The sequence below is a fragment of the Aythya fuligula genome, chromosome 5 (genome assembly GCF_009819795.1).
Source record: "Aythya fuligula isolate bAytFul2 chromosome 5, bAytFul2.pri, whole genome shotgun sequence".
NCBI classification, from domain to species: domain Eukaryota; kingdom Metazoa; phylum Chordata; class Aves; order Anseriformes; family Anatidae; genus Aythya; species Aythya fuligula.
The window spans coordinates 8,501,736-8,528,590 of NC_045563.1; the positions used below are offsets into that span (position 1 = coordinate 8,501,736).

Below are 26,855 nucleotides of genomic sequence, written 5' to 3' on the forward strand. Positions count from 1 at the left end.
CTAGTACTGGAAGTTACCTTGTTTCTTGTCTGTAAATACTAATCCTTGTTATCAGAGCATGGCTATTAATCTGAAGGGAAAAGAAGCTTAGTGTTTAAATACTTCAGAAATAATTTGGAGGTGTTGGTTGCTATGTTGTTGCTGAAGTAGAGCTCTCTGATCTTTGGTAATGTTTTATGAACTTGTCTCTCAAAATAAAAAATGTGTAGCTGCAAGTGCTAAGTGAACATCAAACTTGTTGCTGATAATGGACTATTTAATCTTGTCTGGGACTGTTACAGAGAAAGATAAGTGTTCAGGCATTGAGATAGCGAAGATTTGTGCCCCAGATTGTCGTCATTTCCTAACTATAGGTTCTATTCTCTGCTGCTTCACTGACCGTCCTTATAAAGCAAGATGCACCAAGTGCACACAAAGGCAAAGCTAAAATAATACTGAGGCTATGTTAGAGTTTGAAGGCCCTCTTGAAGATTGGGACCAGTTCCACTTGCGTTTTCCTGGCAGACTTTCTTAACTTAGGTTTTCCTAACATAGTCTGTGTCTAGTGATGAAGTAATTGAGTTTGTAGTTTGTTCCTCAGTCTTCCCTCTGTTAAAATTAAGTAATTTTTGTCCTGTCTAACAGCTTCAGCCTTTTCTAATAGGTATGTTTTCTTTAGATCTCTGGTAATTCATGTTGCTGCAACCCTTCAGTTGGTCCACAGCCTGCTGAATGGCAGTTTACCAAGCTGGACATGGTATTTAAATGAGATCTTGTGTGCTGAGCAGAGTAAGCCTAAGTCTTGAATAAGTTTAGATATCCTACGTAGGAACAGATTGGAGTCATCTTATTTGGATGTTTTTTTGAAGAAGTACTACATGAAGTTCCTTTATTCAGATAGCTTCCAGCTTGGGAATAGTTTACCTAGGGGCAGCTAGTACAGTGAGTATTGAGTATTTGCTCTCCCCCTATTTCTAGGTGGCTTATCAATTCAGGAAATTGTGTAGAAAGGAGTGAGTGTGAGGACCCTATCCTGCAAAGCATGAAATGAATGCATTTAAAAGCTGATTTCTTTTTAATAAACTTAATAATGAACTGTCTCCAAACTTTTTATGTTTGTCCTTGAATCTGCAGAATCCTCTAGCGAATCTGTAGCTTTCAAACCCCAGTTTTAAGAGAAACTTTTAAAATATTCTTGATAAGGGGATAATTACTTTAGGCTTGTGTTGTTTTTCCTTTTTATGCCTTTCAGATTTCTTTAACGTGCTTTAACAAAGCTGTGTACTTCCACTGATGTCAGCTTTTTCCCGAACTTCAAAACAACCTAATGTATAATGTCTTTAGGAGTTCCAGTGGACCATCTCCTTTAAAGAATGGTTTCAATGAACTACAGAAGTCCAAGTGTCTCAAATTACAGTCTAGGTCTCCTGAGAAACTGCCAGTGAAAGGTGAAGTTCCCTTTAATGTAGGCTGCCAGAGAGGTGCTGTTAACTTGCATTACATCTGAAACTGAGAGAGGCTTGTCATGTGAATTTTGTTGTGCTTTTTTAGCCTATAATTTGACAGAGGACTAGCTAAACACATGTCTTGAGGTTAAATGTTTCAGTAGTCTGTTTACCAGTCTCATGAAAGAGATCTGTTGGCTTTTTCTTTCTCTCTCCAAGAGCAGTCTTGGCAGGCGATGCTCCAGTAGGTTTTCCCCTGTGAATCTGACAAGATGCAGGGACTGCTCCTTGTGTTTCTGTATGCTGCCAAACGGGACAGATCAGTAAGAATGCACACCTAAGGGATTAAAAGAGGAACACAACATCTCCTCCAGTGAAAAAAGGGACAATGTCTGCATCCTGGGGGGAGAGGGGAGGAATATCTGTGGAAAGCTGAATTCCCTGATGTGTACTGAACACTGAGTAAACCTCAGGCTCAGGTTTTATGTCTTCTGTTGCCAGTGTGAGAAAGCTTAAAGTTCCAGTCTCTCTCTGAACTGATTGATGGTGCCAAAGTCAGGTTTTACTTCCCTTTAAGGGGATGAGCAAGGCTGAAAGTTGATTGCAAGTCCTCTGTTCCCATTTGAACTTTTGATAAGGTATTATTACAAAAAAAGGTTTTAGAATAGTTCTTTTTCCCCTCTATATGTACCGGTATCCTGTATTCTTCCTTGCAAACATCAAATGCAGGATTGCTTATAGTAGTATTATAGTAGCGTATAGTAGATCTGTGAAGCATGCATCTCAACAACTCGGTCAGGGTATATTTATCCCCTGGTACTTACCTTAAAGTGCAGACTGTAAGAGGGGCTTTAAAACATAGATTCCCAAACTTTTCCTGTGCTTCCTTCCTCCTCTGTGCAGCAGTATTAGCAGGACACCACCAAGCTATGGACTGGGAGTGAAGCTTGTGGCAGTGTAGTGTTACCACTTGTTTGCTTTGTGAGGGTGAAGGAGGGGGAGAGGAAACTGGCTTAGATACAGAATCACTGTGAAGGGCCTGTTTTCTGTCCTCTGTCACAGCAGTTCTCGCTACTTTCCAGGTAAGTCACTGATTTGGCAGCTGTCTAGTTGTACAGCAGAGGTCTGGGCAATGCTTAACCCAGTGCTGCTGGTATGAAGCAAGCTGGCATCTTCACACGTGAAGTAACTTTCCATTCGAGTGCTTGTCTGCTGCTGGGATGCAGATTGCCTTCCTCTTTCATCTTAGTCTGTAGGAAACTGATCTGTCCTTACAGCTTTAAAACCTTTGCTTGAAAGATGCCGAAGACTGTACCTCCTAAGATGGTACCTCCTGTTCATTTAGGCACAAAGTACATATGCTACTGTGTTCGTCCCTTTGCAAACAGCTACCAACACTGCCTCTTGTATTGCCCTGTAAGTGCCTTGTTGGGAATGTCTGACCTCTGCTAAAAGTCAGCGTGTTGATGAGTGAATTTCTTAATTAAGTGTACTCATGGCTCCTGATAGCAAGGGTGCAATTAAATACTCTTAAGATAAGAGTTCCACTTCCAAAAATCAGATGCTTTGTGAATGTTAATTAAAGTGGGAACTTTGAGCCATCACCTCCTTTTGTGCAAGTCCTTGTGCTGCCGTCTGATTTTCTAGAGAAGTGTGCAGGAAACTTCTTTCATCAAGGAAAAGAATCCTCTTGTTTCTGAGGAGTATGAAGGGGAGGTTATATCAGTTCTTTGACCAGTAACTGGATTCAGTTATGTGGCTTATTGCCTTAGTGAGGGCTAAAAGTACTGTGGGGTTGTGTTGTAAGGTGAGTTTTAATGGTAAACCAGATGCAGGGAGCAAACCTGCCTCACCACAGTAGTGACATGTAGGAGAGAATATCTTCAGAATCACTTTGGCATTGTGGGGGAGGAAGGAGAAACCCTGATAAACATGTTTCACACTACTTGGATTCACTATGAAGTCTGAAGTAAAGCAGAATCTCTTTATTCTCAAATTTTACTATATTACTTACGAATCTAGTATTAAAACTAGATGGCTTGGAGCTGTTTTTCCTGGTACCTTTTATTCGGTGAATTATTTCACTTGCTTATTTAGGCCATTGAGCTCTTTTACTGATACAAACCAAAGGAAAAGCTATCGAGACTATGTTCTCTTCAGAGGAGTTTGTGAAGGTGGAGCTTAATGTTTTTATTAAAAAAAATAATTTTGCCTATTTCATTTCCCCATTTCTTTACCCCAGGTATTAAGATGAATGTTCTGCATAGGTGTATTTGCCAATAGCTGTAATGCTTATTCCAGTTTAACTGGGTTTGATGAATCTTCTTTAACTTAAAGATGTTTGATAAGATTTTTATTAGTCACTCCTGTAATTGCAGGATGTGTTTTTCAGTCCATCTGATGCACTTTGATAAAACCCTTTTTGGGGTGTATGGCTGTGGCTGTTGCAGTCATTTCAATGAGCCTGTGTTGCTGATAGCTGGAAAATAGGTTTATAATGCATACTTGCTCTTTAGTCGAATTCCTTGACCATCCAGTGACTCAGCACTTTTTGTCAAGGCTTTTAGATCAATAGTCATTAAAGAAGAATCATATTATGAAAGGATATTGAACGTAATCATGAAGCTTTTAAAGGTGGTTGGTGGTATTTTAGATACCCTGCTCAGTTGCAAGCAGCTTTCTCTGGCTTGCAAGCTTGTTCAGTCTGCCACTGACTTTGTGCTGCTGGGTGACAGAGGACTTTGCATATAGGAATTTGAGAGTCAAAGAGTTAAAAACAGACTTCAATGTGTTTGTCTAGCCATAAAATGTTTTATGCAGACTAGTCTAGGCAAGCATGAATTATAGCCTATAGATGGCTTTTACCACTTGTAATATTAAAGCAGAGAGATGCTTTGGCTTAATTGGAGAACCTTTCAGTGCTTAATTAAAACATAGCTTTTACCTTTTACTTCAGTATTCTTTAAGAGGAAAGATTTTTATGGTAGCAGCAAGCTTGAAAAAAGATGTCAAGGTAACAAAAGCAGAGCCCACTACTTCATTACCTTTGGTTTAACGGTGGAATGACTGAAAAATTGTTAGTTGAGTTCTCTAAGTACAGCTTTGGTGGCAGATGTACAGGATACTTCTGTGCTCTCAGTAGCTTCCCAGGTGAGAAAGTCACTTTCTTGGCATTGTTTTCTATGCCTGATGTGTTACTGAGCAGTAAGTATGTAGAATGCACTAGATGAATATGAGAGTTCAATATTGCTTGCTATCTCCTTGGCCTGTTTTATATCATTAATAATCTGAAGTTGAGACCCTATCTCACTATCATTAGTCTTTCTGCATGTACAGTTCTTGGTTCTCTGTTTCTTTTAGTGTGTTTTTTAAAGAATCTTCATCCGTTAAAGAAAATGGACACCAAAGTGCTGAACTAGCAATATTATAGTAACTTCATAAATGGGTATGAAATTCATGTACACTAGTGGACTTTGTGTCCCTTTCTTGCCCTGAATAGTGCTTGGAGTTTTCAGCTGCAGCTTGTGGTCACCTAGAAAAAATAGTAGGATGTTACCAGACTCAAATAGTGGCTTGAGAGCTTCCAAATGAGATCTCTCATCACTGAGGTCACTTGCTGTCTTTGCTTACTCTCAATATTTACTCACGCAACTGCCTCATCTCCTAGTACTGAAGCCATTGTATCAAGATTAAAATACATAAATACAAAGTTGATATTCGTAAAAATGACAATATTTGGGGTTGGTGGTTCCATAATCTTACATTTTAGAATCCATTTGTCCCATGCAACTGCTAAATACTTTGTGCATGTGTGGTCTCAGCTAACAGGCTGGCGGTAGCAGTGCTGCTGCTGTCTGTGTGGGCAGGGCAGGATGCTTGTGAGAGTGTATTGCAGCAGTGGTCATAATTATCTGTAGTTCCACAGGGGATAAGGATAAGCAGGATACAAAGAGAACGGTCCCTTGGTAGTCCTTGGTTCACGTGTATGTTTCTTCAAAAAAGCCACGTAGTAGCTAGACAAAGTATTCTATGAAATGCTTGTTAAAGATGTTTTGCCTTCTTTATAGAAAATGATGAAATGGGAACAAGCTGGTTGATGTATGTAATAGTCAATGAAATGCTCTGGTAGGCTTAATTTTACATTAAATTAACAGTATACTATTTTTTTTAAAAAAACTACTCTGGCACCAGAGAACGTTTACAGTATTATCTCAGCTACTAGATTATGCAGATTTTGTGATTTAAGAGGAACAGAAAGGAGGCAAAAAGAGTCTCAGATCAAGATAAAGCTGTTGGTTGTCAGTATGTGGGTGTGGTATGTTTGGCTGCCTTGAAAAATAAGTTATTTCCTATGGATTATGTTCCAGTTTTTTTAATATTTCCTTTGGGACACTTTTTTAAAATTGGCCTTCCTGTAATGAACTTTGCAAGGCAAAGGAAAACTCAGTTACACAGTAGATCTTTATCACTTAACATTTTTCTTTACTAGGCTTTCTCTTAACCAGTTGAGTACTTTGGATTTGAATTTACACATTTGTATGCTATCAAAATCATCACTTGTTGAATTTATCTTTTTTTAAAAAAAAAAAAAAAATTAAAAATAGGTGAAGACTTGTTAATAGAACGAGTGGCGCATGCTGGGATGATCAACCCAGAAGATCGGTGGAAGACACTACAGTTTAATGGTCCTGTTGCCCATTTTGAAGTTCAAATAAGAGTGAAGTGTGATGAAAATTACTACAGTGCTCTGTGCAATAAATTTTGTGGCCCTAGAGATGATTTTGTCGGTCACTACACATGTGATCAAAATGGAAACAAAGCCTGCATGGAAGGTTGGATGGGAGAAGAATGTAAACAAGGTAGTATTTTTTTTTACTTCGTTTTAGATTAGTTGTATTGTTAATATAATAGAAACCCTTGCAGTAGTTGATACATGTAGTATCAGTGCTGTTGCATATTAATTTTAACACATACAGATGTTGTCCTTTGAATACAAGTCTTTTTCAAAGCATAACTTTTTCTTGTTACTTCCTCTTGAAATCAGTTTGAAAGATGGTGTTAAAATAGGAAAAACTCATCCTTTGAGTAGTGAAGCCCAGGGCAGGGTACAGTGTTTGCAGTGTGTGCTGTTGGGGGTACACAACGTATTTAGAATTCAAAACACTGAAACAACCTTATGCTAACCAACTCTCTTCAGAGGTGATGTTTCTTAAAAACAAAATGTACCATGCTTGTAACAAAGCAAAATGTACTGTTTGTAAACATGAGGTTTTTTAAACAATGATGGTAACAGTAATACTGTAGACTTTTAGTCTTGTAAAAATTCCCGTAACATCTTCACAAATGAAAAAGTTTAAAATTTAATATATGCACAGCTGAAAGCTTTTTGATAGCTCTTAATATGAACAGAAATTCAAGTGTAATAATCTTAATGGACCACTAATCTTCTATCAAATTTTTGTTTTGTCTGTAGTCTCTCAGTGAGTAATTAGTGCTAAAATTACTTGTCATACTTACCTTTCTGTTGAGGGCTTCTTGTTTTTGTTTTGTTTCTTTTCCTCTCTAGTAAAAAGCTGTTAATGAGGGGGAGACCATCTTTAGGATTTAGTCAAGACACATGTATGTGTTCTGAAGCTTGGGATTTCTAGCATAATATTAAATTGATTTAAAAAAAAAAAAAAAAAAAACAAAAACAAAAAACTATTTGATAAATGTCAATTCTGATGCTCTTGTTGCAAACCTATTTAATTCGGTAGCAACTTTTTCAGTGAGATACCCTGAGTTATTTTTCACAAAGCTGCTGTGGTGGTGTTATATGAAATAGCTAGCCTGAAGGTTGGTGTATTGGAACATGCCTAGGGAAAAAATGCTTTGCATAAGCAACAAGTAAGTTACACCACAAAAGCCCTAGCTGAACAGTTCTGGATTGCTGCTATACCAGGGGATATCTGGCTACCCAGACTAACTGAAGACTAAAACTTTTTTTTGTTTGCAGCTGTATGTAAACAAGGATGTAATTTGCTCCATGGGGGTTGCAGTACACCTGGGGAATGCAAGTAAGTCTGCATGCTTGAATATTTTACTTCCAAGTACTGATATTTCTATTTTTTTCTGTGTACGCTGCTACTCTTAAAGGGCTTACTTTAAAATTGAAGGGTCTGTACAAAAGCATGGATGCTACTAGATATGAAGTAGACATCACATGTAAGATACTGTTCTGCAATGCTGTTCTATTTCTGTGCTTATAGGACTTGAACAGATATGCTTCCTGCATTTATCAAATGAGAACCATCCTTTTTTCAAAATCCTTAGGAACTTAGATCTTGATATAAGGTTTCTTTTCCTTTTAAAAGGGTGACTTGCTCTTTAAGAATGGCTATTACAACTACGAAATGCTCCCAGTACTAGAACACTCAATGTGTACATCATCACCAAAATATAATAGACTTTTTCTCAAAGAAGCTTTGTTGGGTAGTAATGTTATAGTAGCAACTGAAGCGTCAACCTAAACTTAATACTCTAATTGAATGTTCTTGGTCCCTGGATATGAGAGAATGGTGTCTGAAATGTTTGTGCAACTTTGTGATTAAGTAGACTATGATAGCAGAGAAGCGCTGATTGTTTCATTGTTGAAGTTGCATCTAATGCAGTAGGTCATGGAGAAACAGGTGCTATTTTTATGCTGCGTATTGAAGAAATGAGACTGGTCTGCTTGCAAATTGGTGATTCTTTGTTAGTTCTTAGCTTAAAACTGACCAGAGGTAAAGTTATATCGAGTCTTTGCTTGGGATGATATAAAACTAATGTCTGTCAGAACCCCTGAGAGCTGACAAATATCATTGAGTCAAGCTCTGATAGTTTAAGGCGATGCTGATTGATCCTCCTCCTAGCAAACAGTGGCCATCAGGGAAGTGGCAGAAGTTGGATGCAGGTGTAGCCTAGCTTTGTTTGCAGGGTTTGAAGTGCTGGTGTTTGAGCTGTGACAGCTGATGAGAACAAGTCCCATTCTGCTGGAGAACTGGAAGTTTCTGACAGTAGGGTATGGCAGATAACAATTCTAAATCATTGCATTGGAGTGGTTTTATACTGCCCTGAAATTTCAGTCAGATGCTGCTGGTTTGTGGAAGATTGTGTTGTAGGTCTTGAACCTGACTGCAAATTCTGTGCTAATACCAGTATGTGAAGTACATTGGTGTTGTGCATATGGTGTTTTACTTCTGAAGAGCTAAGAAATCTCCTTTAAAAAGATTATTCAAGGCAGATATTTATCTAAATTATGGTTGTGTTTTTGTAAGAGTATTTTTAATGGTATTTAGAATCTCTCCGTGTTAAAAATTTTGCTTGTGGTTTTAAGTATTATGAGTCCCTCTACCTCTTGGTGATCTTTACTTAAGTATTCCTTTTTTTTGAGCTTTCCAGGAACCTTGAATCTATGCTGAACTCTGCTTTATGTAGGGTTTTTGGGAGCCCTGTGCCTCTCTGAGTCTTAGGAGCCTGTGAATGTTTGCTTCTGAAATGCAAACAGCCTTTGAATGAAGATGAACCATCTTAAATGTAAAAAGTTGTGGTTTGGAGTGCAATTTCATTGTGAACTTTCATTTCTCTCAGTGGTACCGCATGTATCAGGAAGGACAGAAGTTGGAAAGGTGGAGGAAGGTTTCAAGAGTGGAATAAAAAGCCCTTGAAGATGAAATCTGGGTTCTTGTGATACCTTTTTTTAAGGTGTCTGAATAAGGAGTCTCATGAGCAAAGCCTTCTGTTACAGAGTCTCACTGACATACATGAAAAAGCATCTAGTGGTGTAAGTCTAGGTGCTTCTTCTAATCAGCCCAGATGACCAAAGCTTATAGAAGCTTCTGCAGAAGGACTTTGACCAAAAATCTCACTACTTCGTTGGATGGATTTTATCTGAAAAAAGTACTGGGGGGAAGAATAAGGGACTTACTGGTCCAGATGGGTTGTATGCTGTTTACTTTCCTTGCTTCTTAACACAGGTCTGCTGAAGCAATAGACTGGTGGTCAGCATGTTGAAGGAGAATACTGATTTTTCTATATATGGCCACTGTATTTCCACTATTGCAGAAGACTCATCTCTCTTTAAAAGTGATTTGTTTGCTGGAGCTCTGTCCCACAGATATCTCTAGTTTGCATTTTGTAGTGGTTACTAGGCTATGTTAAAAGTGGAACTTCTAACCCAAATGGATAATACTTTCTATCGAAAAAATGATTCTGAACTAAAAATAAGTAAGGCTTAGAGACGTGACCTTTATCTTCAGCAGTACAAAGGAAGCTGTTATTTAAAAAAAAAAAAAAGTTTGGTGCTATTGAATCATAATCTAGATTGCTCCTTCCTGGTTTTTGGACAGTTGCCACTGTCATTTAACAGGTGAAAACAATGTCCTTTTTTTAATTCAGAAGGAAAATGAAAATGTGAGAAAAACATGGGTGTGAGATGTATGGAAATCTACTGGTGCCAATAGCTCCTTTGTTGCCAGAGTGTGCAATGGCATTTATAAATAGAGTTGGAAAACGATTTCCATCTTCATCTTGTATGAACATGCAAATAACTTAAGCAGTGGCTCTGAGGCATCAGCCTAACTCTCGTAGCCAGGCTCTACCCTCTGTGCTTTGATTTTTCCAAAGTAATTTAGAGCTGTTCTTGGATTAAATGTTCTAGCAAAAACAAATATTTAATATAGCTAAATGACTGCAGACTGCTAATAGCTGATAGGCAATTAGCTGAAACTGGATCTCATCAGTTGAACAAGTTCAGGTACCCATTGTTTTGAAGAGGTTATGGTGAAGTTGGCTATTTCTTTGCATTTTCATCAAATAAATTAAAAATAGCAGACCTTATTACAACTTAGTGTAGGAAATTGTTTTGTGGTATCACTGAGTCTAGGTGATAGGCTTTGGGTTATTCTGAAGGCAGCTCGGAAGTAACTTGATGAAAAGCGAACAAAACGACATCCTTGAGGAAAGTAACTTAAGTGAATCTTTCAAACATAGGAAAACAGTCATTTTAAAACAAAAAAAACATGAACTTTATCAATATCCATGTTCCATATTTGACAGCTGTGAACTTTCTGGCCTGCAGTGGGAGGCCAAATGGTCTTGTTGGTTGATTGACTTCATCAAACGAAAGCACTAGGAAAGACTGCTGAAGCAACACTGCCAAGCTGTAAGAATTGATGCTTTAAGTATGTTTTTGCATCATTTTAGGTGCTGCATTAAACTAGGTAAAGAAGAATGTAGTTATCTAATGACTTATAACTGGGTTAGGCTCAATCATGTTAGGAAATTACCAAAGTGAACATAGAGAAACCACAAATTGACAATCTCTTTCCTTGATTAAAACTGCTGACTGGTACCACTCTTAAACTGTCAGTAGGCTGCTTAACAGCTTAATCTTTTACTTCCTTGTGATCTAGAGTGGTATGGGCTTGGCAGACGTTCAGTTATGCCTCATGTCTGGTCTACGTTGTCGTATTCCTGCTGGGATCGTGTGTTTTCTGATGCCTCTCTCCTTTTCCTTTTTGTCTTTGAATGCTCAAATGTCTTTTTGAAGCAAAAAGGGGTCAGATCTCAAATACTGCTCTGCTTGTGCTCAGCTGCATCTCTGGAACTATGGTAGGCCCTAGGTTATGTCCTGGATTTTTTCCATGCAACTGTGATGCAAAAGCTTCTTCAGAATATGTAGGCTAACTGAAATGAACGAGAACTGAGGTTGTTGATAGTCCTCTAACATGAATTCATGCAAGCTGAGCAAAGCCAGCAGACGATGTGTACAACTTCTGAAGCAAATTAATTAATTAACTTCTGTACTTCAGGCTTACTGTAGAATTGCTTTTGAACTAATTGTGGTAAAAATTTGGCTTTACAATGCTGGTGTGATTTATTAGTTTATATGGAATCATGTACTTGTTTCAGTAGGGCAAATGTAAGACTTCTCAAACTTGCTGTCCCAGCTCACACCATGCCTTCTGTAGTCTTGTATTCAACTTTAGTCCTTCAACTTTGGGTTACTGTGTCCAGAGGTGCCTGCAGGTGCTGTGGACCTCATCCCAAGTGTTTGTGTGCACTTAATCTGTTGCTGTAAGGGCCAGAACAGGCTCAACTATCTTTCGGTGTTTTCCTTCAAGACATGCAGGGACAAAATCCCGAGTTGCGAAATGAGCTACTACTACCTGAGGTGTTGGGAATAATAGTGTTCTGGAGATCCTTTGTTAATTGTTTGAGGCTTTCACAGTCTTCCCTTCCTTTTGAGTAGGAGGCCAACTGATATCACTAATCTCTTGCTTGTGTTTTCATAACAGTTGGATGGATGATGCTGTTAGCATTGGTACTGGGGAGCTCTGCTTAAGCTACAGAAAGAAAAAATGGATTCTAGTAAATTCATGCTTGGTTACAGAGGTCTGGTGAGGCAGTTTGAAGCAGGTCATTATTGAAGCACTCTGTGGAGAGCTAGCAAGAGATCTTACAGGACTTAAAAAAAAAAAAAAAAAAAAAAAAAAAAAAACCTGCTTCTAAAGGTGGGGAGGAAGTAAGAGCATGAACTTCAATGCTAGTTAGCTCAGATTCAAAATTCTACCACTTCCAAACACCTAGAAAATGCTCACAGATGATGAATTCCTGAATAACCAGGACTTGTCAAGAGCAAATCTGAAACAACGTGGCTTCCTTCCACAGTGGCTCCACAACATGATATTCATTGGTGAGAAATCTCCTAAGCTGAGCTAGAAGTCTTGTGTGAGCCGTGCATTAGCTGCCACACCGTCTGACCTTTTCAGTTTCTGCAGTGTTGGACTGACTGTGATCCTTAAAGTGCTGGTGGCTGTTGCTTGTTCCTGCAGGAGTGGGCTTGGTACCTGAACATCTGCTCCCATCTCCTCTTTCACACCAAGATACTTTATCTTGGTTTCCAGTTTCAAAGGGTTTGCGAAATTATTACTGTTGCTGCTCTCATCATATAAATGCCTGTTACCATAACCAGTATGATTGTACTACACATCTCGTGTCCTAGTGGTAAGCTTCCTGGGGGTGCTGGCAAATATTTAAAAAAAAAAAAAAAAAAAAAAAGGCATATTAAGTTAGAAACAAAGTATGGAATTAATTTTTGTCTTAATTGGTCAAGGAACTGAGGCACATTCTGCACTGTGCATTAAATGGGTAGTGGATAGAAAGGCACAGAATATATTCTGGGTACTACTTGCCAGTAGAACGCAAGTGAGAGCAGGGAATATGAACATGTACAATCTTAACCTATCTGGTAGTAGGTGGTGCAGACAAATTAGAACAGTAGATTAAAAGCTTTATTGTTGAGAACCTGATATCCATGCTAAAACCACATCAGTTTTGCTTTTAGGCTAACTCTACTCTGTTCCAGTGGACTGAATGCATGTTTGCAGCTGGAAGACATGAGGTGTGCTCCTGGCATACTCTGTCTTACGTTACCTTAGCTTAACCTGAAAGGAATCCAGTTCCTTTGTTCCAAAACAGCTCTGATGTGAACCAACACACCATCAACAGGAATGATCAGGCAGTTCACTGAAAAGTATGTTCGTGATAGGAACTAGCACAAATGTAGACACACCCTTAGATCCACTTACTGCAAGTTGACTGAGCAGCCTTCCCCATGTGTTCCGGGTAAACAATGTTGAACCATCCTCTCCATCATCTTCACAAAACTAAGTAAGGTATTGGAGCAAGAATGTTAGCTTTCAGTGGTTTTATTATAGGAGAAACAAGTTTGTAAGGTTTGCATTTTTCATCCAATAAGAGCTCTGGGAATGAGAGTAAAAGTAGTCGAGCTTTTGGGTAACTGAAGGATTTGAGTATACTAATGAGCATCTTTTCTGAGTCACAGAACTGCTATCATGTCTATTTCAAAAGTAGGAAAGGGGGAGAATGCATTTCTGTGATGTTACCAAATCCTAGTGAGTACCGTACTAGCTATAATACCGAATCTGGATGCTCATAGTTGTAGGATCATCTAACAGACCATATTGCTCCATGCTATGCAACGGTCTCTTGAAGCATTAAACAGACTTTCTTATAGTTATTTTAAGTAAATAACTAATATAAAGCTATTGTTCTGGCCTATGCAACACCATCCTGTTCACGTCATCAGAAAATTCAGTGGTTTTCCATTTAAGAGGGTTATTTTTCCCCCACCCCAAATGATGCGTTTTGCTTCTGTTCTTAATGTCACTGTTTTGCTTCATTTTCCTGTGTTCAGTTTTTGGCCACAGATTCTAAAATCTGTGTGGGAGAAGCTCCCTGCAAAAAGCCTGCTTTAAAAAAAAAATAACACGTGTAAATCACGTCACAATGATTTTTCCTCCTATGTTTATAGGATATGCAAGATACCGGTAAGATGGTAATTAAAGGCTTGTACCACTTTGTGGATATCCTCCCGAGGATTTATTATTATTTTTGGGCTATGTACTTTGACCTAGACTTCAGAAGTAGTTTTGATTTCTTTTTGTGCTGTTGGTGGTGTAGGTCTACTTACACATCAGTTGCCAACTAAGCTCCCCGTAGCTAGATGTAGAACAGAATTTATTTAGGTATCCTCTTAAGTATCACAAGCTTTTTTTAAAAGGTTAACTGGAGTAGGTTAGTGATTGAATGAAACCTTGGATATGCAATTTTTCAAGTGAACATCATGCAGGAAGTTCAAGACTCTCAAATAATAGAAATGATTGAACTAGGAGAACAGGCCATGCACCAAGGTGGTGTAAAACAGCTGAACAAATAAAGTTGGCTGTTGAGAGCACTGTGGCTTCTTGGTACTTAACAGACTTCTTTTTGGATAAAGAGTTGAATCATACAAGGTGCTGAGGGACTGTTTTTTGGACTTGCAAGGTCTGGGTACATCGCTTCACCTTTCCATATCACTTCTGTAACTGCCCTTGGAGGATTATCATGGAACTGTGGAGAGCAGAAAGAACCTCTGGAGTCCTCTAATCCCACCTTCTGCCCAAAGTAGGTCTGATTAGACCAGGTTGCTCATAAATACTGTTAATGCTGGCTTGCATACAGCAATATGGAATCTTTTGAACACCTTGTGGCATCTGATTCAGAAATGCTCAATTTCAATGCTCTAGCTCTCACTGTATAATTAACACAGATGTCTTCAGAGAAGGACCAGTATCAGTTCTTTCCTTAATTATAAGTGTTTTAGAAGAACATAGAACAAGCGTATTTCTGTAAGGACAATTCCTATTTTATGGGATTACTATTTTACCAGTTTCGCTTCTTAACAGCCCCAGGGAAAAAAAATATATATTTTTCTTAGCCTATGAGTACACATCATTGAACTGTGCATAGTGACAGGTGTTTTTGTGGGATTTCTTGATAATAAATTTTTACTGCTTTACAAGCACTGTAGAAGATCCTTCTTCATCCTGGAATTTAGCTATTTGAAGCCCCACTTGCTTATTTTTAACTAAGCATATACTATGAGTTGAATTACTGTGGCTTTATCTAATTGTCAAGAAAAACTGCTTTTTCCTGTGCAGTTGCAGTTCGTCTAATCTGAAGACTGAAATGTTATCTCAAAGCCTTGCTAATGTTAGCTTCTGCCACCTCCCTGTCCCCAGCCTTGTACTTAAATTCTTGTTTTCTGTTGCCACCAGACATTCATTTAAGGAAAATGGAAGCCATGAAGCACATTTGTAGAATTATCAGGATCTTTTCTGCAAGTTCTCAGTTTCAAGATGACTAGCAACTCTTCTCTTATTCCTGTTGCACTCCGTGCTAATCCTGACCTGAAGGAAGGCTTTGGTCTGGGAGCAGATGCCTGTGCTTCAGCCTTCCATCAGGAAGTAACTAAACTGTAGCAGTCTATTTATGGTAGCTGCTTTTGTACTGCTAATGGCCAGCAAAGGCTAAGATTAAGTAAGCAGTCTCTGATTTTGTTTTGTGTTTGGTTGTGGAGAGGAGTTGGAGCAGATGAAGTCAGCAGAGGGGAAGGACGAAGGAAGTAGAATCTTGATTCCAGTAAGGATTTTCTTTGTCCGTTGTACAATGGGGATCTTTAAGTTCTCTAAATTTGGCTTTATTATCTATTCAGACGTGTAAAATATAGGATTGCATAAGCTTACAACAAGTTACTCTCAACAGGGGTAGGGGATGGGAGAGGGACCGGTGGATGGCTGCGGAAGAGGTAACTTCAGCCTGCCATTAGCTGTGCTAGTAGTTTCCTTTTTTTTTTTTTTTTTTTAATACAAGTGGTCATTACTTGACAAGGAATTCTGTTTTTTGATAGATATTGTTACTTTTACATCTGTACCTTTTGTGCTTCTATTTCTCTGCTGTGTTTTGACTTTGATCTTTATCTCATATTGCAGTGTGCCCACTTCTGTATTGGTTTTGTTTTATTGATCCCATCTTGCTTTGAGTGAGATGAGGTTTATTAAACGTTATCTTATTAGAAGGAAGTGAAATTAAAGCTGTTCTAGCACCTGCTAATGTAGGATGCGACCAGACTTCCTGTTCAAGAGGAAATCCTAATTTATTCTTCCTTGTAAACCGAAGGCTGATCAGCTTACCACATAGTAACCTTTTGACTTGTAAACATTGTGTTCCTTTGATTGGACTGCCTTCAGCCTGTAGAAATGATTTCCCTCGGGCTCGGTGGTAACTTCAACAGCAAACTTCATATTCTTCATGTTGAATATCATGAAAAAGCAGCAATCCTTTCCTGATGAACCAATTCTAATGTTGAGTCAAACATACCTGCAAATTCAAGGAGGTGTTTAAAATGCTCTCAAGTTTGAAGAAGGTGGCTCTATTTTTCTTTGTGCTCCTAATCTTCAGTGCAGTGTTAAACAAAGAAATGTTATCTATTGGGTATAGAAAACAAATGGAGTTATTATGATTATCTGCTGTGTGATGCAGACTTTCAGCCCTTGAAAATGCTTGTTACATGTGGGTGGGGAGTTGGCTCAGGCTGGGATAGTCATGGTGAATCACTGGCAGTAGTGCCAGGTTTGGCATGGATGCAGATTTGGGCTGGGGCCAGTAAAGTGAGTTAGTGCTTTTTTTTATTGTTTATTACCAGCCCCTGAAAAGACGTTTCTGTCCCTGAGAAGGAAGGAAGAGATCAAATTTAGCAGGAGCAGTATTTGTTTCCTCTTACTGCTAATACAACAGAAGAAAACCGCTTCTAAAGTATGTGTGTTTTCCAGGCATGTTCTCCTGACAGCTTAATGTAAAGAGGCAATCAGCTGCCTCTGGACTGCATGGATGATTGAGGCTGTCCTGTATGGATCCTGCAACTCTGGGGTTGTGAATGAGGAGGAGATGTCAGGAGTGAGAATTCAAAGTAGTTCTAGAGGTTTATGCAATAAAATAATTGTCTTGCAAAGATCTGCAGTGGGATTCCTTCTGCCTATGTAAATAGCAGAAATTTAATCTGCTGTCAGCAGAGTCTGGTCTATCCCTCTGGGGATTGATACTGCTTACTGAAATGGTGGAATGATTCACAAGGAAGCAAGACTTAGTTATTCCTCTTTTCCTTCCTTATTCCCAAAAGACGTAAGAACTTGTCTGCTTTTTATGGTTCTCAAGGCATGGTGGTAATAGGTGAGCTATTTTTAAGAAAAAAGGTTTCTAATGCTTTTCCCCTGACAGGCATATCTCCACTGGCATGCGTGTGCCCAGCTCCCATTCAAAGTGTTTTTATGCATCTTTTTGTTGCTAATATAGCTCTTGAACTGTTTATAAGAAATACTTTTTTATGAACAGGCAGAAATATTTCTTTTAACCCAACAGAGTGAACTTACTATTTCTGTTTGGTTAGAATGTGTGTGAAACATACTTGGGGGGAAAAAAAAAGCCTGATTTTTTTTAAAAGACCTAGGCTTTTAATACTTACCCTGTAGTATAAACAGTTGCTTTGTTAGCATAATTCTGGGCACTGCTACAGACAACATAATCTAATGCGGTTCAGTAAGCCTGCAGTCTGCTTTTTGAGAAGTAGTTGTATCCTTCTTTATACGCTGATCACTGGTTCTATCCCAGTGTGAGATGACGCAGAACATGGGATTCCTGTGAAAGGACATACAGATCTATGTGTAGCTCTCAGCACGCATAGTGCCTGCTGTGGTTTGTTGCCATGGTGTGTAATGTGGTTGAGCAAGATGAGTTCCAGTAAAGGTTTTCAACAGGACTAGTACGTACCTTCTAAATGGCAGAAATTAAATGATCTGTTGTGCATTCAACAGCTGATCTTGTTTTTGAGGATGGTAAGTGTAGCGTTCTAAATACCTGTAATGCTGATAATTAAGCATCATGTTGCTAACTTTTAACATGTGAACTTACATCTTAGGTGTCATTATGGTTGGCAAGGACAGTTCTGTGATGAGTGTGTCCGCTACCCAGGCTGTGCTCATGGGAGCTGTAATGAACCATGGCAGTGTAATTGTGAAACCAACTGGGGTGGCCTGCTCTGTAACAAAGGTACTTAACATTAATTTACAAAAAAAAAAAAAAAAAGTAAAGTTGCATGATTAACTGATAACTCATTAACCATTTCTTTCCTGCTAGTGTGCCACAACCTGAGTGTTTCTGTCCCTAATTCTTTTATGGCAGATGTTACCTAAGCGTTGTAAGTATAGGAAGCTCAAGACAAAAGTCTTGGAATGATCTGGACTCCTCTAACTTATGCAGTTCTCTTCTGCTCATCCTTCCCTGTTAGTGATGAACTGACAGCCTAGCTAATGGAATATGGGGCTGATATGGGTGAATGATATTCAAGCTAGAAGGGCATCCGTACACCTGACTAGGGACTAAAATGATAATATTGAGATCTATGTCACCCTATTAATTGATGCTTTTCTCTGTCCAGATCTGAATTATTGTGGAAATCACCATCCCTGCCTGAACGGTGGAACCTGCATGAATACTGAACCAGATGAATATCGCTGTGCTTGCCCAGATGGTTACTCTGGAAAGAACTGCGAAATTGGTAATTCTGGATATTGCACGTGTTCTGAAACAGTTTTTATTCAGAGCTATGCTCTAGTCAGCCTGATGGTATTCTTTTATGTTCATTGTTGTGCTTTTTGTGGAGTGGAGAGACTGAGGTCTCTTCCAAAAATTAGCTTTATTTCCAAAGGGGGATATGTGGAATATGAGGGCATGCAACTTGTATGCCAACTCTATCTTGTCTTTGTCTGGCTATTCAAAAATAAAAAAGCCCGCTGGAAATGACAAATTCTGCCATGGTGTCTGTTGGATTTAAAAAAGACCCAGAATGTTTCCTTCCCCTTGGCTTCTTCACTTAATCCAAACATGAAATTGATCTGTGGTCTTCTGAACATGGGTTAGACGTGTATTTTTTTTTTCTGTCACTTGCCTTCTTGCTACATTTTTCTTGTCTTTTGACTTGCTTGCAAACCTGCATCTTATACAAGTTGCAGACTGAGGGAAGTAGTAGTCATAGGCATTTCAGTTTTAACGATGGTCTGGTGGGGTTTTTGGCCAAATTTTTAGTTATCTGAATGTGTTGACTGTGATTTTTGATTAACTGAAACTTCATATTACATGTCCCATGTTAAAAGAATTCTGACACTTGGATTAGCAATGCAGTTGTTAACCACTGTGGAAATATGCTTGAGCCCTTCTGTAGAGTCACCTTGAGCATAGTCTAAACGAATGGATAAGTGTCTTCCCTGTATCCACTGCCAAAGTGGGAGAACAAATTTAAACATTTCAACTGTACTTCTGATGAAGCCTGCCTTCTTGACTACAATCCAACAGATACTTTGCCAATGTGAAACTGCATCCTGTCTCATGATGCTACAAAGATAGCTCATTGTCTTTTTTCATGCACACCTGTGTGTGTGTTCCATGCAAAACCCAACATTTTTATGTGCTGTAGACTGTTCTGATATTTGGAGACTTTTCTTTGATTTCTCTGTATTTGATTGGATAAAGGGACAAGTGTGCAATACTGTAACTTTATATTTCTAATTTTACTCAAAGGTTTCATGTTTGGAGAAGAATGAAAAATCTTGGGTGGTCTTTTTGTCCACTCGCAGTATTCAGTTGGATGTTCTACAGTGACATTTTTCTTGCTGCAATGGATTGTTAAATCCTTTATTTTTTATTTTTAAAATGCGGTATTAGTTTTCTCATGTGAATTTTATTGTTAATTACTAGTGTAGATGGGAAGAACACAATTTTTCTTCCACTTAACCTGTTTGGGTTTTAAATTCACTAAATTCACAGAAGGCTTTCACATTTCTCAGGATATAGATCTTATTTGAACTTCTTCAAACTGCTATGTGATATTTGTGATGCTATCAAGATGTGAATTTTGATTCAGCTGGTGGAACACACTGCAAATTTTTGGCTAAGATAGATGAAATACTGTCTTAGCTTGCCCTGAAAGCTGTAGAGAAGAAACTTGGCTCTCTGGATGAGGGGGTGGTGATAAAGTGGGGATACATTTCACAAGTTCTATACTAATTATTAGCAGTAGATTGGATTATGAGTTGTTTTAGGCACTAGTATGTAACAGCCAAGACAAAATGAATTCATTTTGAGTTAGATAATACACCAAAAAAAAGGCCTTCTTAAAACATAACTACTATCAAAATAAGAAAGTCTCACCTAAAAAAGGATTACTTTCTACTTTCCAAAAGCTTTTCTTTGGCTTCTGAGAGGAATTAGTATCAGGTGATAGCATACTTGTCTTTTCTCAACTCGATTGATACTTGCTGCAGCTTCTGCAAGTGTTAGGCAGCCCTACGTGAAGTAACAGCAGGCAGCATGGCCTACAGAGAGCAAGTAGCTCTCTTCTTTGCAGTTTCCAATGAAAGATATTAGAATGAAGCTAAACAGACCTTTTGATACTTAAACTACTGTTCAGACTTGCATGCAACATATCTGTTTTGCCTCACTGAAGCTTTTTAAAAAAAAAAAAAAAAAGAAGGTGCTGAAGCACTCTGGAGAAAGAAAGAAGTATGTGGCTGGAAGCAGTAGATTAATGGGGAATTCTCCAGCTGCTTGATATAGAGGTATGGGTGACCTGTCTACCCTTAGGCTTTCTAAGTCTTAAAATACGATGTACCCTCAGTAAAATCATGTTCAAGTCTCATTCTGTAAATCTGTCAGTCTTTCTGTATGTGGGAGACGAAGGCTCCAAACTTTACTTTTGAAACATGTAAGTTCCCTGTTTGATATTGGAAGAGTATTTAGCAATATTTTTTTTCCCTTTCTTCCCAGCGGAGCATGCTTGTGTATCTAATCCCTGTGCTAATGGTGGAATTTGTCATGAAATTTCATCAGGCTTCAAGTGTCACTGCCCATCGGGGTGGAGTGGACCAACATGTGCTATTGGTGGGTATGCATTTACTGGTGGCTGACCCCTTGGGTTGGAAGGGCTGATGAAGCTTGCTTAGTAATTGTGCTCTGCAGGTATGGAATTTGGTGGTAGCCTTTTGCCTCACCTGGCTTTTAACAGCTGTGCATTGGGAGACTCAGTAAAGATTAAAAGTACTGTGTGGCCTGCACTATTAAAATCAATATGTATTTGTTGCAGTTTAGAAGTGCAAGTTAGCAAAAGCATTGCTAGATCATATTACGGACTTGTAGATTTTTTTAGATGTATGTGGAGAAATGCTGTGTTGCCAAAGGTTCTAGGACAACTTCTAATTGTTTAGCTAGACTAAAGCAAAATAAAATGGATTCATTTTATGATATATAAACATGGACATGAAAGATTCTCATCTTCTTAAAGTAAGATAAGTTCAAGTAAAAAATTAGGTCGGAGCTGTTAGTCTCTTCCCAAGCTTTTGTACACCATCCCCACTCCCCTTGCAAAATAACTTAAACCCAAGTTAAGCCGAATTTTAAACCAAGTAATGGAAGGCATGCTCTGACTTCACAGATATTGATGAATGCGCATCTAACCCTTGTGCTCAAGGAGGGACCTGTATTGATGGTATTAATGCATTTGAGTGTATATGTCCACAACAGTGGATTGGAGCGACGTGTCAACTAGGTAAGTAACTACCTTCTATACTGAAGGCCACTGAAGAGTATTAAATAATGAGCAGCTCTGTTTCTGATATGATTGTTATTGAAATAAGCACCGAAGATGTGTGCTGTTATTGATATCTTAGATCTTCTTTAGGTCTTTAAAAACAAACAACAACAACAAAAAAGTTTCAAGTGAACCTGTAACTATAAAAATCCCAGATTAAGCTTGTTTATAATAGTTCTAGAATGCCCAATAACTTCTCTGTCTCCAAATACAGCATTGGTGATGGTAGCTCCTACTTAATGGTGGCAGAAAGTGCTTATGCCAGCTTATGGAGGCAAGGATGGAATTTGCCCTGACTAACATGTTACTTTTTTGAGTTTAGGCAAAGGGAAAAGTAAGATAACATGCATGTGCTATTATAGATGAGCGTGCATTAAAAACCTAGGGTATGTAAATAGCTTTAGTGCCCTATCAGCGTATTTAAGATGAGCTGCTGATGCTTGGATTGCATGGAAACTGCTTGGTGCTGCGGTAATCTGTTTCTGGGTTTGTTCTTTATTCTCTTCTTTCTTTTATCTTCTTTCACAGATGCTAATGAGTGTGAGGGAAAACCCTGTGTTAATGCTTACTCTTGCAAAAATCTCATTGGTGGATATTACTGTGACTGCATTCCAGGATGGACAGGAGTAAATTGTCATATCAGTTAGTATTTCTTTAGTATTTATGTTGTATATAGGATGTTTCATTCTCTTTTTAAATGAGGCCTAATAATAATAGAATAGATACTTACACAAGGGGAAAATAATCGTTGTCTGGATTTTCTTAACTTCTAATGAAGTAAATTGAAAGTACCATTAGATCTAGAAATGTAACAGGTGTTTTCTAAACAAATCTAAATTTATGTAACTCTAATTGTCTTCCTAGAGCAAGACTACTCACCCCTGATTCTGAATATCATGTTCACTTTAGAATACTTTTTAGCTGAAACTTTAGATATGAGATTAGCTGATACCGGTTGATTTAACTTCTATTACAGAATTCTAAATTCTTTAAAATAAGACTATCTTAAGATGTCGAGCGTCCTTGCTTTACATTTAAACATTTTTTGAAAATAATTTGTTCTGCTTTTTTATTCTAGACTTCTATTTTAGGGCTTAGTCTTATAAATTCTAATACCTTGCTTATTTTATCCATAGATATTAATGACTGTCATGGACAATGTCAACATGGAGGGACTTGTAAGGTAACTTTTGATTACATACCATGTTGAAAATAAATTTTGTTCTGACTAGTTATTCTGTAGTTCCAACTGTAGATGGGCTAAATGAGGCTGCAAGGTAAGATACGTTGAAAGCTTGCAGACTCTGTCCACAAAATTTTAACAAAATGATTTTTGTGGTGTTAATGCTGTTCACAAATTCAGAATGTGGAAACAACTTGAATTCTTCTGTGTAAGTTTTATCAATAAACAAGTCTTCCCACTTCTTGTTCATTTCTCCTCCTTGTAGGATGAAGTGAATGGTTACCATTGCTTATGCCCTCGTGGTTTCACAGGAAAAAACTGTGAGACAGAAACAAATGAGTGTGAAAGCAATCCATGCCAAAACGGAGGCCGCTGCAAAGACCTAGTGAATGGGTTCACTTGCCTGTGTGCACAGGGCTTCTCGGGAGTCTTCTGTGAGGTGAGGCCAGTGGTGACACTACTGCAGTAGTCTCCATGGATTGAATTGAAAGAAACGTAACTCCAGGTTTAAATAAGAGTAATGCAAGGCCTAAGGTGTTACTGTGTGATATAGGTGATACTTGACACTCTCAATAAGCAAACTTGTTCAGTGCTGTCACAGTGCTTATGAAACTTGAAGGTGCAGCTTGATAAACTAAATTGGTGCATATAGGTGTTGAATCTCCTAAATGTTTTAAAACTGTAAGTATTCCTTTGTTTTAAAGCTGTAAGTATTCCTTAAGCTTGAAATGCTTTTAGAAACTTTCAAATCTTCAGGAGCTGTGTCCTCTTGTTACATTAAATGGTTTAGACCTTTGTCCTACTAACTCTGAAGTATAAAGCTGATGTACTTTTCAAGTGATCCTATTACTGTTGGCAGGAGTAACCACAGGCAGGTAGATACATAAGTATTGGCTCTCAGATCTTCCAGTTCTACATCGCTGTGGGAATGTGCAGTGCTATTACACGTTAAGTACTCAGATCTTAAATACTGAATGCTGTTGATAACTCCTAATGAAAATACTTAATGATAATGAAGATCTACTTCTTCCTAGGGAGGATGCTAGTTTTTTTTCTCAATATGAAATTATATTGCCCAAGTATGTACTTTCTGGCTTTCCTAAAAAAACAAATAAGCGTAGTTGGAAGACAGAATCTACTGAAAGCATTGTATTAGAAGCTTGTTGGATTTCTTCCAGAATTTTTAATGGAGGACATTGGAGTGATTTCTGCTACATGCTGAAGAATGTTTATTGTAATGTATCTGTACTGTCTTCCTTTTATTCAAAATTAAAAAGGGTTACAGATACTGACCAGTTTAATAAAACTGGTGTAGTACCTAATAACTCATGCCTTTTCTACGTAAGGATTGTATCTTGGGTGCTCTACTTCTTGCTGGTTCATACCATAATATGTAATTAAAGTTTTAGTAGATCTGTTCAAATAATAGAGGAAGAGTTGGCTTCTTGCCGTGTGTGCTGCAGGAAATATCTACCATTGATTCCAGATGCTAAAGTACCAGCTACTGACTTGCATTGGGAAGGGGAAATTTATACTAATGGAAGGAAACAAATGGAAATGTATGATAGTTAGGTCTGAGAAAGATTCTCAGATCTCCTATTTTTATAGTCTGCTTTAAATGTTTTATATGAGTCTGCTAAATAGCTGGCTGAAAATCTCTCAATGGCAGCTGGAATTGTACATGCTGTGCTGAATTAATGCTTAGACATCTGGGGTTCCTTCTGTTTTATTTAGGTTTGAATTTTTAAAAAAAAAACTCTGCAGTTGAAAAGAAAGAGAGTGGCCAAATACGCTATGGGACTTGATCAGACTTCTGTAAGATTGAGTTTTCCTTTCTCACAAGATGTGAAGAGGAAAAGACTGACTCGAGGGCAGGAGTGCAGTCTGTAAGAACAGTTTGGGGGAAAGAAACTGATATAACAATATAGTCTCAGTCATCAATGCAGCCTCAAAAGCTAGTTTGGGGTGTGACCAGTGGTGGTCTTCTGTGGCAGTCTAAGATGTAGAAGCAGAATTGTTTTTCTAAAAGGATGAGTCTGTTAAAGGTTATGTTATGAACACTGGGTTTAGTGTTAAGTTCAAAAAGCAAATTCTAAGAAGTGTTCAAAATGCACCTTGCATTTCTGTGTGCAAATCAGCATGCTAGATATTTGTAAGGATAAGGCCCTGGCCAACTTAGTCTAACAAGAGGCTTTTTGCACAGGAGGTGGGAGTAGCTATCTCCAGAGGTTTCTTCAAAGTTGTGTGGTTCAATAACAAATTATGTGTTAGTTAAGGTGGGAGGGAAACTGAATTGCTCTAGAGAATACATTTTTGGAAGGTGCTGTGCATTTTAAGCCTCTTGTAGAGGCAAGTTAAGTGAGCTGCTATCTAACTTGAGTTACAGCACATAGCATGTGGGTGTGAAGGGCAGAGAAATGATGGATAATGATCTAGAGTAGTCACACTGCGATCTCTTAATGACACATTCTTTGCTAAGTTATTGTGAATATGCTTATTCAGCCTCATGCAAAGGGATATCTTTAATTGGAGAATCAGAAGCCCTTTGTAAAAGCCCTTCATTAAAGTTGGAAAAAAAAAAAAAAAAAACAACTGAAGTTTCCTTCTGTATATGCAGTGTAGAAAATCCATAAACTTGAGGTTCTCTGTAAATCAACTTCATCTGTCTCCAGCAACATACTTAAAGCTGTTTATTTCTGGGAAATGCAGCTGCTGCTGCTAACTGGTCTCTCTTACAGATGGATATTGACTTCTGTGAACCTAACCCTTGCCAGAATGGGGCTAAATGCTATGATCTGGGAGGAGATTATTATTGTGCCTGCCCTGATGACTATGATGGAAAGAATTGTTCTCATCTCAAGGACCACTGCAAGAACAATTCTTGTAAAGGTACCTGCTCCTGTCCAGAAATTTGTCTTAATGGTGGTACATAGAAAAGTAGTATTTCTGAGAATAGCATAATGCAGAATTATTTTATTGTACATGGACCTGGTGAAATAGTGAGAAGAAAGTGCTTGTAGCAGTGCTCGGTTATAAAGCGGTAGAGAAGTAACATAATTGTTTTTAAAAGTTAACTGGTCTTAAGGTCTTAATTTTTGGATAACTTAAAGTGATATGGATTCTTATGGTCTGATGGTGTACTTCTCTTTCTTAGTAATAGACAGCTGCACAATAGAAGTCTTCACTAATACTACCCAAGAAGGAATCCGTTTCATTTCATCTAATGTTTGTGGGCCTCATGGACGGTGTATTAGTCAGCCAGGAGGGAATTTTACCTGTGCCTGTGAAAGAGGTTTTACTGGAATATACTGTCATGAAAGTAAGTGGGAGTTTCTTTTAAAATATATGTTTTTGATCTAAACCTCCTTAAAGTTTGTTTTTGCTTTGAAGCTCTACAACATAAAGTAAAACGTGAGGATTTTAAGAGTTGCAGAGTGTTGTTTCCAGTGTATTGCTTCAAGTCCAATCTCTTCTGGTAAAAAACTGTCTTTTGTAGTGGTTTGTGCTTTCCTCTGTGAATGAAAACTGGTCTTAATGCGAATGTGTCTGTACCTACTACTTAGGTATTTTTGAACGTTTTTTTTCCAGGGGAACTTAATGCTCTGGTTTGTCTTGATACGTGAGAGAGAGAACACATCTAGAATTTTTACCAGGCTTGAAAACAGATGCTATGAGCTGTTCTTGTGCATGTCAAAATGGAGAATAGCGTTTTTTTCTTAGAAAATGCCTAGAAATCATTCAACCTAGTTTGTTTTTGTGTATGAAGAAAGTCTTGAGCAATAATTGTTGACTCTTTGTCATAGACATCAATGATTGTCTTGGGAAACCTTGCAAGAATGGTGGGACGTGCATCGATGAAGTTGATTCATTTAGGTGTTTCTGCTCAAGTGGCTGGGAAGGAGAGTTGTGTGACACAAGTGAGTATTGCTATGCATTCCCCTGCTAAATACTACAGTTATGTTGTAACAATTAGTGACATTTAGGATATAGCTAATCCTGCAGTAGTTTCTCTGTTCTATGGTAACAGCCTACTCAGTGTTGTTTGGTGAAGCATTTTCAAGATTTTATAGCAGCAGCTCTAAAAGATTCTGTTCTTTTGATGTAACTATAATCTGATGCTTTGGTTATAGCATGGGACGTACCTCAGGAGAAAAAAAGTTCTTCTGAGGAGAAGCAAAAGTGAATAGAG

At 38.2% G+C, this 26,855-nt stretch overlaps 1 protein-coding gene across 1 annotated transcript in view; it reads left to right on the plus strand.

The window, feature by feature from the left end:
* The window catches only part of JAG2 (jagged canonical Notch ligand 2), a 68,184-nt gene that overhangs the window by 25,078 nt on the left and 16,251 nt on the right, over positions 1-26,855 (plus strand). The window contains exons 4-15 of the mRNA XM_032188785.1: positions 6,029-6,283; positions 7,420-7,480; positions 17,761-17,891; positions 18,280-18,399; positions 20,664-20,777; positions 21,328-21,441; positions 22,012-22,125; positions 22,620-22,666; positions 22,932-23,105; positions 25,405-25,555; positions 25,821-25,985; positions 26,470-26,583. Of these exons, the coding sequence (XP_032044676.1) occupies positions 6,029-6,283; positions 7,420-7,480; positions 17,761-17,891; positions 18,280-18,399; positions 20,664-20,777; positions 21,328-21,441; positions 22,012-22,125; positions 22,620-22,666; positions 22,932-23,105; positions 25,405-25,555; positions 25,821-25,985; positions 26,470-26,583 (1,560 nt within the window). The remainder of the gene's footprint in view (positions 1-6,028; positions 6,284-7,419; positions 7,481-17,760; positions 17,892-18,279; positions 18,400-20,663; positions 20,778-21,327; positions 21,442-22,011; positions 22,126-22,619; positions 22,667-22,931; positions 23,106-25,404; positions 25,556-25,820; positions 25,986-26,469; positions 26,584-26,855) is intronic.